This window comes from Equus caballus, chromosome X (genome assembly GCF_041296265.1).
Source record: "Equus caballus isolate H_3958 breed thoroughbred chromosome X, TB-T2T, whole genome shotgun sequence".
Taxonomy (NCBI): Eukaryota; Metazoa; Chordata; class Mammalia; order Perissodactyla; family Equidae; genus Equus; species Equus caballus.
In genome coordinates this window covers 75,383,297-75,396,417 of record NC_091715.1, presented here as the reverse complement: position 1 = coordinate 75,396,417, position 13,121 = coordinate 75,383,297, and the positions used below count along the sequence as shown (strand labels likewise).

At 35.9% G+C, this 13,121-nt stretch overlaps 1 protein-coding gene across 2 annotated transcripts in view; it reads left to right on the top strand.

Annotated features, from left to right (window-relative positions):
* Window positions 1-13,121, top strand: part of BRWD3 (bromodomain and WD repeat domain containing 3) — a 118,113-nt gene that overhangs the window by 89,039 nt on the left and 15,953 nt on the right. For both annotated transcript variants that reach the window (XM_023633968.2, XM_023633969.2), the window contains exons 30-37: window positions 25-180; window positions 845-965; window positions 2,247-2,372; window positions 2,460-2,538; window positions 8,418-8,474; window positions 9,614-9,754; window positions 10,713-10,787; window positions 12,169-12,321. In XM_023633968.2, the coding sequence (XP_023489736.1) occupies window positions 25-180; window positions 845-965; window positions 2,247-2,372; window positions 2,460-2,538; window positions 8,418-8,474; window positions 9,614-9,754; window positions 10,713-10,787; window positions 12,169-12,321 (908 nt within the window). The remainder of the gene's footprint in view (window positions 1-24; window positions 181-844; window positions 966-2,246; window positions 2,373-2,459; window positions 2,539-8,417; window positions 8,475-9,613; window positions 9,755-10,712; window positions 10,788-12,168; window positions 12,322-13,121) is intronic.

Below are 13,121 nucleotides of genomic sequence, written 5' to 3'. Positions count from 1 at the left end.
TCTGATTTTTCATCTTATACATAGCTGCCTTTCCAGATGAAGTCGGTGCTGGTGTTCCTGTGTCCCAGGAGGAACTGACTGCTTTACTATACAAACCCCAGGAAGGAGAGTGGGGGGCTCATTCCAGAGATGAGGAATGTGAACGGGTTATTCAGGGCATCAACCACCTTCTTTCCCTGGGTATGGTGAATGTGAAAGAATGTTAGAAGGATGGGAGGGAACAAGGAAAACCAGCAGAATTTTAAGTTCTACGAAAGGAAATGCATTTATTTTCAATGTATGCTTTTAACTTAAGAGATACAATGAATCTAGTTTTAATATTAACATCTTTATATGCTTGGCCCGAGTAATGACTGATAAACTTTTTCGATTCTCTGGGGGCTTGTAATAGAGAAGGCAGGCATATAGGTATCTTTTATTTTCTTGCGTCATTTTGGCTCTCTAGCTGTTCCCTGAGCCTGACTTTGGATGGGTTCTTTGGTAAAGACAGTGGGTGAGTAATGTATTTTACTCACATTACTAGTTATATTTTCTAAAGCATATCACTTGAGATATTTCGCATTTACCCAGAAAAGACATAAATTTGAAGTTAAACATGGTATTCCTATAATTTTTTCTCGTTTTACCTGATTTGAACCAGTGTATCATGCATGATTCATAGATATTATGTCCAAATAAAAAGAATAACATAATAACAATATTGGTCTAATATTTGCATAATTGAATCATTATCATTTTACAGTGTAATATGTTGCCCTCCCTTCTTGTTTATTTGTGAGTTTTTGTTAACATAAAATTTTAATGTCCTTTATAACTACCTGTTTTGATTTTGGTAATATTGTAGATTTTGCCAGCCCTTTTGCTGTTCCAGTGGATCTCAGTGCCTATCCTTTGTATTGTACTGTTGTTGCTTATCCAACTGACCTCAACACTATCAGGCGGAGACTCGAAAATCGCTTTTACAGGTCTGTTTAGTTTTATCGTTTACTAGAAAGTTTATACCTTTCCATCTTTTCTTTCTTTTTGCATTATGATACACTAATATCTGTTATTTCTTTCTTTTTTTTTTTTTGAGGAGGATTAGCCCTGAGCTAACATCTGCTGCCAATCCTCCTCTTTTTGCTGAGGAAGACTGGCCCTGAGCTAACATCCGTGCCCATCTTCCTCTACTTTATACGTGGGACGCCTGCCACAGCATGGCTTGCCAACTGGTGCCATGTCCGCACCCGGGATCTGAACCCGCGAACCCCGGGCCGCCAAAGCGGAACATGTGCACTTAACGGCTGCGCCACCAGGCCGGCCCCAGATCTGTTATTTCATAGTGTAAAATAATCATTCAAAAGACCCACTCCAGAATTTCTTGTAAAAATTTGAAACACTAGTTTCCCTTTATTCAGTAGATTCTCAATCTTCAGGGTAAGAAGGGATGTGGAATAAAGAACATGGAGGAAATTATGAGCAGCACAAATCATGCGTGAAACAAAAACTACAGTTAACTTTAGTTTATTAAAATCAGATTAAATGGTTTGTAGATTCATCATGATTAAGGTGCTGCAGAGACTTGGAGTATATTTAAATCCCCTGTTGGGGAATTAGGCAGCAGTTAATTAGATTTAATTACCAGCCCTGAAATGTATATAGAAAAGGAGCCAAGTTATTTTTTCCTTGGTTTTGGTTGGAAGTGGGGTGGTTAAGGGACAGTGGTGGAAGGCACCTTTTGGTACCTCTCTCACCCCAGAATCCACTGTGTCCTAACCAAAGTTATTCCATGAACTGGTTATAAATATAACCAGGTAGGTGTATTTTATAACATTACCTATAATTTCATTTGGTAATATATATCATAAAAGTAACTAGATAAAAATTTGTCCTTTTCTACAGACTGGTTTCTTTTATTCTTGCTCTTCTCATCTCTTCTGAAAACTAAACATTCTTTTGACTTTATCAAAGCATTGTTTATTTGTATTTGGTCAGATTACTGTTTACTTCATAGTGTCCTGGGTCAGTTCTTTTCCAAATTTTAATGTGCAGTCCAATGGTTCTAAATTCTTGCCTGTGCTTCAAATACTGTAACTATATACCTTCATTAGTGCCCATCAGTCACACCCGTGTATTGAGTCAATACAAATATTGGAAGACCTTTGACATATCACGATTAAGTGCTTCATTTTTCTATATTGTATATTCCTAGAATAGACTTTAAATGTATCAACCAAGAGTAACAGAGGGAATTTTTTCTTTCATAGGAGAATATCAGCATTAATGTGGGAGGTACGCTACATTGAGCACAATGCCAGGACTTTCAATGAGCCAGACAGTCCTATAGTTAAAGCAGCCAAAATTGTAACTGATGTCTTACTTCGATTTATTGGGTAAGAAGCAGTTTTATCTTTGATAGGGGCTGACTTCTGATTTTTTAAATTTTTTGAAATGTATTTTTGACCTACCTTATTTCTTAGGGATCAGAGCTGTACTGATATCCTGGATACTTACAATAAAGTTAAAGCAGAAGAACTAAACAGTACTGATGCAGAGGAGGTAAGAATCGCAGCATGATTCGTAGGCATGAATTCCTCTTCTGTTATTTGAAGGACAGTAAATATTACATGTAAGCATTATAACTGGCTATGAGCAGTGAAGCTGATTTCTAAAAACTGGCTGAACACCTGCATCTTTTTATATTAAATTCTTTAACCTGTATTTAGATAGCATATACCAAAAATGTAGTGCTGCTACAGTGTTAGTCCGAGACAGGTGGCCAGTCATCCTGTTTGACTTAGTGGGTTTCAGTGATGAGAAATCAACACTTCATGTTCCAGCCCTTAAAAACGGGACAAAGCACTAAATATTTTTAAAAAATGGTTGATTGATGGAAATTTTCGTAGAGATTCTTTTTCTTTACAATATATGTAAAATATTAAAGTAGTTTAAAATTTCGTTCAGGTTTGAAAGTCTACATTTTTAGTAGTTTTTATGCAATTACTGTTTGGTTTCCTTTATGGAAATTTGCAAACATAAACCAGTTTTTCTAAATGAAGTGAAATTCATATTGTCAACAGACTTTTCATATATCTGATTTCCCCACCTAGCCCTAAATCTAATTTACATAAAGCCCCCCCCCCATTTTTTTGAGGAAGATTAGCCCTGAACTAACATCCGTGCCCATATTACTCTACTTTATATGTGGGATGCCTGCCACAGCATGGCTTGAGAAGTGGTGCATGAGTCCGCACCCAGGATCCGAACCAGTGAACCCAGGGCCACTGAAGTGGAGCGTGTAATTTAACTGCTATGCCACCGGGCCGGCCTCATCTATTTTTAATTTTTTGAGGAAACTCCGTACTGTTTTTCTTAGTGGCTTCACAAATTTACATTCGTACCAGCAGTGTACGAGGATTCTCTTTTTTCCGCATACTCATCAAAACTTATTTGTTGTCATTTTGATAATAGCCATTCTGACAGATGTGAGGTGATACCACATTGTGGTTTTGATTTGCATTTTCCTGATGGTTAGTGATGTTGAGCATCTTTTCATGTACCTGTTGGCCATCTGTATGTCTTCTTTGGAAAAAATGTCTGTTTTAAGTCCCCTGCCCTTTCTTTGATTGGATTGTTAGTATTTTTGTTGTTGAGATGTATGAGTTCTTTATATATTTTGGAGATTAGCCCCTTATCAGATACGTCATTTGTGAATATTTTCTTACATTCCATAGATTGCCTTTTCATTTTGTTGATGGTTTCCTTTGCTCTGCAGAAGCTTTTTAGTTTAATGTAGTTCCACCTGTTGATTTTTGCTTTTGTTGCCTTCGCTTTTATTGTCCTTAGATTTTGTCAAATCCAAAAAATTCATTGCCAAGACTGAGGTTAAGGAGTGTACTGTCTGTTTTCTTCTAGTAGTTTTATAGTTTCATGTCTTAACATCTAAGTCCTTAATCCATTTTGAGTTGAGTTTTACCTATGGTGTTAAGATAGGAGTCCAGTTTCATTCTTTTGCATGTGGCTGTCCAGTTTTCCCAGAACTGTTTATTTAAGAGACTATCCTTTCCCCATTGTCTGTTCTTGGATCCTGTGTTGTAAATTAATTTACCACATATGTATTTGTTTATTTCTGTGTCTTCTCAACTGTTCCATTGATCTGCATGTCTGTTTTTATGCCAATACCATACTATTTTGATTTGACAGCTTTGTAATATGGTTTGAAATCAGGGAATATGATGCCTCCAGCTTTATTCTTATTTCTCAAGATTGTTTTGGTATTAAGAGTCTTTTTTTGTGGTTCTGTACAAACTTTAGGGTTATTTTTTCTTTTTTTGTGAAAAATGCCTTTAGAATTTTGATAGAGATTTCATTGAATCTGTAGATTGGGAAGTATGGACATTTTAATAATACTAATTCTTACAATCCATAGGCATGGAATATCTTTCCATTTATTTGTGTCATCTTCAGTTTTTAGTGTACAGCTTTCACCTCCTTGGTTAAATTTATTCCTAGACATTTTATTCTTGATGCAGTTACAGGTGGGATTGTTGTTTTAATTTCACTTTCTGATAGTTAATAAACAACTTATTTTTGTATATGGATTTTGTATCCTGCAGTTTTACTGAATTTGTTTATTATTTCTAACAATTTTTTGATGGAGTCTTCTGGGTTTTCAATATGTAATATCATGTCATCTGCTAATAGAAACAGTTTTACTCTTCCTTTCTAATTTGGATACCTTTTGCTTTTTTTTCCTAATTGCTCTAGCTAGGACTTCCAATACTATGTTAAATACAAGTGGCTAGAGTGGGCATCCTGTCTTATTCCTGATATTAGAGGAAAAGCTTTTAGCTTTCATCATTGACCGTGATATTAGCTAGGGCTTGTCAAATATGGCCTTTATTATGTTAAGGTACGTTCCCTCTATATCTAGTTTGTTGAGACATTTTATCATAAATGGATGTTGCTCTTTTTAGATTAGCACTCCCTGAGTTAGAAAATTAAAGTAAAATGTAATTCGACAACTTTATTTTATTAGAAAGGGGTACCAATAGCTCATGAGCTACTTTTGCTTTCTCCTAGGCATTACCTATGTACTGTACCATCACCAAGTAAATAGTGGTGCATGGACCTTGCCTCTTTGTATTGAAAAACTATCCGTCAGAGGGGTACTTTACTGAATCTTAGATTTTAATGCACATTCATATATTCCCTATAAAAAAGAGATGTATTTCTTGAAATAGCAAAAGATTAATCATGGATAATTCATGATTATATTATATTAAACTAGCATGTGATATAGAATAAGTTGTTTTTTTTTTCAATACTAACATTTAGGTAGTCAGCCCTGGTGGTCTAGTGGTTAAGATTCAGCACTCATAGCTGTGGCCCAAGTTTGTTTCCCAGTCAGAAAACCACACCACTCATCTGTTGGTTGTTGTACCGTGATGGCTGCCTGTTGCTGTGATGCCAAAATCTATGCCACCAGTGTTTCAAATACCAGCAGGGTCACCCATGGTCGACAGGTTTCAGCAGAGCTCCCAGACTAAGACAGACTAGGAAGGAGCAGTGTTGGATCTGGTTAGTACCAGGATGAGAGACAGAGTAGGAAGAAGGACCTGGCCAACCACTTTCGAAAAAATTGACCATGAAAATCCTTTGAATAACAGTGGAGTATTGTCTGATAGAGTGCTGGAAGTTGAGAGCATGGCGCAAAAAAGATCGGACAGTTCCGCTTTGCTGTATACAGGGTCAGTAGGAGTCGATGGCACTAGCAACAAAAATTATTAAGGTACAACTTTAGATACCAGTCACTATACATCCATACTTTGGAGATCTTTTGGGTTCAGTTCCAGACCACAGTGACAAAGCAAATAGCACAATAAAGCAAATCACACAAATTTTTTTGTTCCCAGTTCATGTAAAAGTTATGTTTATACTATACTGTAGACTGTTAAGTGTGCAATAGCGTTATGTTTAAAAATATATACATACTTTATTTAAACAATACTTTATTGCTAAAAAAATGCTAACCATCATCTAAGCCTTCACTGAGTCATGATCTTTTTGCTGGTGGCGGGTCTTGCTTTGATGTTAATGGCTGCTAACTGATGAAGGTGGTAGTTGCTCAAGGTTGGGGTGGTTGGGGCACTTTCTTCAAATAAGACAATGAAGTTTGCTGCATCGATTGACTCTTCCTTTCATGAACAGTTTCTCTGTAGCATGTGATGCTGTTTGATAGCATTTTACCCATAGTAGAACTTCTTTCAAAATTGGAATCAATCCTCTCAAACACTGCTACTACTTTATCAACCAAGTTTATGTCATACTCTAAATCCTTTGTTGTCATTTCAGCATTCTTCACAGCATCTTCACTAGGAGTAAATTCCATCTCAAGAAACCACTTTCTTTGCTCATCCATAAGAAGCAACTCCTCATCTGTTAAACATTTATCATGAGATTGCAGCAATTCAGTCACCTCATCAGGATCCACTTCTAGTTCTCTTGCTATTTCCACCACATCGGCAGTTACTTCCTCCACCGAAGTCTTGAACCCCTCAAAGTCATCCAGGAGGGTTGGAATCAGTTTCTTCCAAACTCCTGTTAAAATTTGACCTCTTCTGATGAATCACAAATGTTCTTAATGGCATCTAGAATGGTGAATCCTTTCCAGAAGGTTTTCAATTTATTTGCCCAAAACCATCAGAGGAATCACTATCTATTGCAGCTATAGCCTTACGAAATGGATTTCTTAAATAATAAGACTTGAAAGTCAAAATTACTCCTTGGTCCATGGGCTAGAGAGTGGATGTTGTGTTAGCAGGGATGAAAAAAACATTGATCTTGTTGTACATCTCCATCAGAGCTCTTGGGTGACCAGGTGCATTGTCAATGAGCAGTAATATTTTGAAAGCAATCTTTTTTTCTGAGCAGTAGGTCTCAATAGTGGACTTAAAATAGTCATTAAGCCATGATGTAAACAGATGTGCTTTCATCTGGCTTTGAGGTTCCATTTATAGAGCATAGGCAGAGTACATTTAGCATAATTTTTAAAGGCCCTCAGATTTTCAGAACAGTAAATGAGCATTGGCTTCAACTTAAAGTCACCAGCTGCATTAGCCCCTAACAAGAGAGTCAGCCTGTCCTTTAAAGCTTTTAAGCCAGGCATTGACTTCTCTCTAGCTATAAAAGTCCTAGATGGCATCTTCTGCCAATAGGAGGCTGTCTCGTCTACATGGAAAATCTGCTGTTCAGTGTAGCCACCTTCATTAATTATCTTAGCTAGACCTTCTGGATAATTTGCTACAGCTTCTACATCAGCACTTGCTACTTCACCTTGCGTTTTTATGTTGTGGAGGTGGCTTCTTTTCTTAAACTTCGTGAACCAATCTCTGCTAACCTCAAACTTTTCTTCTGCAGCTTTCTTGCCTCTCTCAGCCTTCATAGAATTGAAGAGAGTTAGGGTCTTGCTCTGGATTAGACTTCAGCTTCAGAGAATGTTGTGCCTGGTTTGATCTTCTCTCTAGACAACTAAAACTTTCTTCATATCAGCAATAAGGCTGTTTTTGCTTTCTTATCATTCATGTGTTCACTGGAGTAGCACTTGTAATTTCCTTTAAGAACTTTTCCTTTGCATTCAAAACTTGGCTAATTGACACAAGAGGCTTAGCTTTCAGCTTGTCTCAGCTTTCAACATGCCTTCCGCACTAAACTTAATCTTTCTAGCTTTTGATTTGAAGTGAGAGATGTGTGACTCCTACTTTCATTTGAACACTTAGAAACCATTGTAGGATTATTATTTGGCCTAATTTCAATATTGTTGTATCTGAGGGAATAGGGAGACCCAAGGAGACTCGGGAAAGAAATGGGGGAATAGCCAGTCAGTGGAGCAGTCAGAACACACACACTATTTATCAAGTTCACTGTCTTATATGGGCACAGTTTGTGGCGCCCAAAAACAATTACAATAGTAACATCATAGATCACCATAGCAAATAAATACTGTGAGAATAACCAAAATGTGACACAGAGACAGGAAGTGAGCACATGCTGTTGGAAAAATGGTGCTGATAGATTTGCTCAACACACAGTTGCCACAAACCTTCAATTTGTAAAAAAACCCACAGTATCTGTGACGCTCAATAAAGCAAAGGTCAATAAAAGGAAGGTATCTCTGTACTTCTTCCTTCATTTCCTATTCTGATTTAAAGAGGAACCTTGTTTACTGTTCTTCTCCCAGTATATTTTCCATCTTGTACACAGCATGTAGGCAACATTTGAAGTGAGAAGTGAGTCTCTTTCTGACCTTTGTTCTGCTGCCTGGTCCAATGATGGAGCAATTGTGGTTGTATTTGCCATTTCTTTGTAAATATTCATCTAATTTGTAAGACTTTGAATGTAACTTAACATCTTCTCCTGTTCCTCCCTTTTAATTTTAGGATACAGAAATGGTTGATTTAGATTCGGATGGTCCTGGTACTTCATCTGGAAGAAGGGTGAGTGAACAAATGAACTGCTGATAAGAAAAGTTTTCAGGCGTCCTGTGTTGTGGGATCCCTAACACCAACTGTACCTGTCTGGAGAGTTGCTAGAAAGACTCTGGAAACTAAGTATATCCAGTTGTTACTCATTGCTAGGATTTATTACAGTGATGCAGTAGGTAGGGTTTTTTACAGTCGTACACAGCTGGATCACAGGGAAAAAGACAGAGGCAGTCTGGAGGAATCCATTTGCAGACTTCTTTATGATCTCTTTCCTTTGATGGGCCACACAGAGCACACCCTTCCCTCTGCAATGAAAATGTAGCAACATGTGTGTGATTAGAGACTCAGTCTCCCAGGAATTTATTGGGATCCGGTTATGAAGACACCATCTGACTAGCACATGCCAAGATTCTAGACTGCCAGAAAACAGGAAAGCATAGGAAATGTACAGGAAAGCAGGTGTTCAGCACTAATCACATTGTACAAACAGTGTAGGCACGGTAAACCACCTTTATTATTAAAGAAACAGTTCAAGTGCCAAATTACTAGATGCCAGCCAAGGGCCAGCCTTGCAAGCAATCCCTGCTAAAAGATAGCAACCTTAGGTCTGTTATGTTAATTCTCTTCTGCATAGTTCCTGTCTATGATAATTAGACAAATATTTGTTCTATATAATGAAAACTTTTCTTTAAAATACTGAAAGATATCATATAATAAAGACATCAAATGTGAAAGGTCAGAATTTATTATGACCACAAAGGATTTACTAAAAGAACAAAATATATCATTCAAGTGTTATTTAAAGAAAAATATGGTACCATTGTCAAATATACTTAACTACCAGAAAATATTAAGGCCTTAAAATTATGAACCTGGTAGAGGGAAAAAACTTGTTCGTCTGTGTTTTATTTGAGGTTCACATATTCTTAAAATGAAATTTCAGAACACTTGAATTCTTGCTCTTTCCATGAATATAATATCTAGCTTCTATTTGTTCATATTTTGGCCAGGGAGAATGATGTCTAATCTAAACTAAGAAACTTTTAAATAGGTGCTCTATCCTCTGTAGATATATTAACATTAGTAAAACGAGAAAATCAATGAATAATTAAGGAAAGAGCTTTTAGGTATAATTCTATTAAAATCTACAGGTCAAATGCCGAGGCAGAAGACAGTCTTTAAAGTGTAGTCCTGATGCTTGGAGAAAACAGTGCAAAGAACTGTTGAGCCTCATTTATGAACGTGAAGACTCAGAGCCATTTCGACAGCCAGTTGATCATCTTTCTTATCCAGTAAGCATACAGTTGTTCAATTAATTGCCCAAGTGTAATTTCCCAAATATGTCCATGCTAAGATCTAGTTAAGAGCCACTTTCCCCCTTTTTTACTTCCTTCCTTCCTTCCCTCCCTCCCTCTCTTCCTCCTTCCTCCCTCCCTCCTTCCCTTCATCCCTTCCTTCCTCCCTCTCTCCTTCCTTCCTCTTCTTTGTGTATCTTTGAATGGTGAAAGTGGGTAGTATGATTAGTCATGACTTTTTAAAATGCCTGTCATGCACTTTGTGTGTAAATCATGCAGTTTTAAACCAAATTTGCATCTAAATACCTTTGTGATTCCTTCTTGCTTTTATTTCAGATATTTGTTTAATACATTTTAATAAATTCTAATACACTTCTACACCGTATAGACCCTTGGTGACATATGTCAGCCCTGTTTAATTTATATTCAATATGTTATTCAATGTGGTCACTTAGAGTAACCAATATACCATATTAATTTTCATCAAAGATAAAAGCATGAGAACTTAGATTATAGGATTCTTTTTCTAGGAGTATATCTATTTATATGTTGAATAACCTTTTAGTATAGATAACAAATCTATTTCAGCTTTTTCATAGGAAAGGCACAGCAATATTTCAGAAATACCTCAGACCCTCCTCTGAAATTAGTAAACATCAATATTCTCTGCATACACAGATTTCAGTTGAGAAAAAAATATTCAAATAAGGAACAAAATTATGTTCAACAAAGCTTGCTTTGTTTGTTTGTACAGAGTTTGAATAGAATAAATTAGTCTTCTGTTTTTCATATCAAGAAGAATAGTGAGCATAGAATTCCTTCATCTTAAAGTACAATCAGTAAAAACATAATTCCTATTTATGGATCTTTGAGCCTTAAATCATAATAACACTTCAAGTCTTGATATTTTGTTGTGGTGGTCTGGAAACACAATAGATCTTCTTTACCCTAACAGGGCCATCAAGAACAAGAGGGAGAATCCTCAGAGTCAGTTGTTCCGGAAAGACAACAAGATGGATCTCTTTCTGAGGTAGGCCTAGTGGTCTCTGAAATGACATATACTGTTTTTTTTTTGAGTTGTTTTACTTTTTAAAATCTCCATATTGTAAGTGAACTTTTCATAATTTGTAAAGCTGTTTTCCAATTCTGCTCACTCTCTTTTTTACCTTTGTTTGATTTTTTGGTTTATTTTTTGCTTTTTAAATCAAGACGTGTTCTCAAGAGTGTTCTTTGTAGCATCTGCATAGATGTTTGTTTCTATAGATCTAAAACTACTGTAGCAGGATAGAAAACATCAATTACACCTTATAATTATGTCTGTATTGTGGCTGATTATTCCCATTGGGACTTCCTTCAGCAGCTGACTGGGTCTTTTGAGTTTTGGTCATCATATTACACAAAGTTCTCACATTTTTCCTCTGTGAAAATCTTTGTTTCATAAGCCATGCCGTGTTGGAATACACTTTTGATTTTTATGATTTAAGCAAAAGAATTAAAAAGATAAATTAAGAATAATTGTGGTTTCTCATACTTTGAAAAATATTTTCTCTCCTTTTATAATAGCTTTCCTTTGCCCCTTTTTCTGGCTCTTTAGTTTCTCCTTCAAGAGAAATGTGGTGATTTTACTTCTTAATGATTCTAAATAGGATGTGGGATCTAATACTGACTGTGATTTCACTCATGTTTATTTATTGGTGGTTGTGGTATATATAGGTATAACTTTCAGGTGTAACTCCATATGATGAACCTAGTAATATCTTAAGTAGACTTGATTTAGGTTAAAATAGAGAAAAATCTTCCCCCTTCCCTAATCAAAATCAAGCTAATTCTGAATCTATGAGACTGAAGATCTTAGATGAAGCAAAAGTGTCACATTCATTAAAAAACAAAACGATAGGAGAGAGACACAGACATAGCCAGTTTGACTTTGACCTTCTTACTAATGATGCCTTAGGTAGAATGTCCTCATAACTGGAGATAGCTTGGAAATATGTAGCTAATTTGTGACATGCAGCTATTTAATTATATATGAATAATCCCATCTTGTACTTCCATTGAACAATTAGCTGGGAAATTGGGGATTGCATCAACCTTTAAGCAAGAAATGGAATTCCGTATTATGCACTCTGTAAGGCTGAAGCCAGTGGCTTTGTATTTTCTATTCTGTCCCTTGAGAGAGTCATATGGTTATTGATCGCAGGGTGAGGGCTAAGGCCCTCCCACAGACCCCTGCTGTTTTCATTTCCAAAAAAGCTCTGTTAAATGGATGGTTTGAGGTTGGGGAGAGGTAGTTGACAGATTGAAAAGCAATGTGTTTATTTCTTGGGTAACTGGTAATGCAAATCTTGGTCCCATTGTATTATGTAGTATTGTTACCCAGACTGTGTATTTAATAACATTCTTTTTTGTAGGATTACCAAGATGTTATAGACACTCCTATGGACTTTAGCACTGTGAAAGAAACTTTGGAAGCAGGAAACTATGGTAGTCCTCTGGAATTTTATAAGGACGTCCGCCAAATATTCAGCAACTCCAAAGCTTATACCTCTAATAAAAAGTCAAGGGTATGAAAAACCAATATTAGGTGGATTAATTACCTAAGCATTTCCTTATATATATCAAGCAGTTTTCTTTCACCAGTTTTAAAATTGCTAAACAAGTATGTACTATAATTCTGACATAGTTATTGAAGTTTGATTCTCAGTATCTTCTCTAAAACAGTTTATTAGGCATGCATAAAGATACACTTAGCATATTCATTCTGAAAGTAAGCACCTCTTCCCTTCTCTACCTGCCTCTTCTTTACTCTATAGTAATACTTATATCTGCCAGAGAGAGGTTAAGGAAAGAAAACGTGGTAATTTAAGTACCCTTTAATATGGCCAATAAATAATTTGGTAAATAAAAGTGGTTGACAGTATTAATTTGTATGAAATATTTGGATTAGCTCTAAATACTTATATTCCCTTACTATACAAGTAGTGAACCATATTGGGAAGTTACAACTGTTTATTTGTACTCCCATTTAGTACTTTATGTTTTCTCAGAACTAAAATATCTTGCGAACAAAAATAATAGTAACAATTTTTGTGTTTTGTAATCACTCATATCTGATTAACTTTTGAATCAGTTACACAATAGGTATATACTTGCCCACTTCCCCTTTATATAAAATGAATTTTCACTAATTTCTGCAGACATACTTTTTTCACATTCATTTCCTACCGTTACATATATACTTACGTATGTTCATATATTTTTTAAAACAGTAGGTTTTATATTTTGAAGCCTTTTTTTAACTTATATATAATGAACATTTTTCCATGTCATTATTACTTTTTGAAAACAAGAATTTTACTGTCTC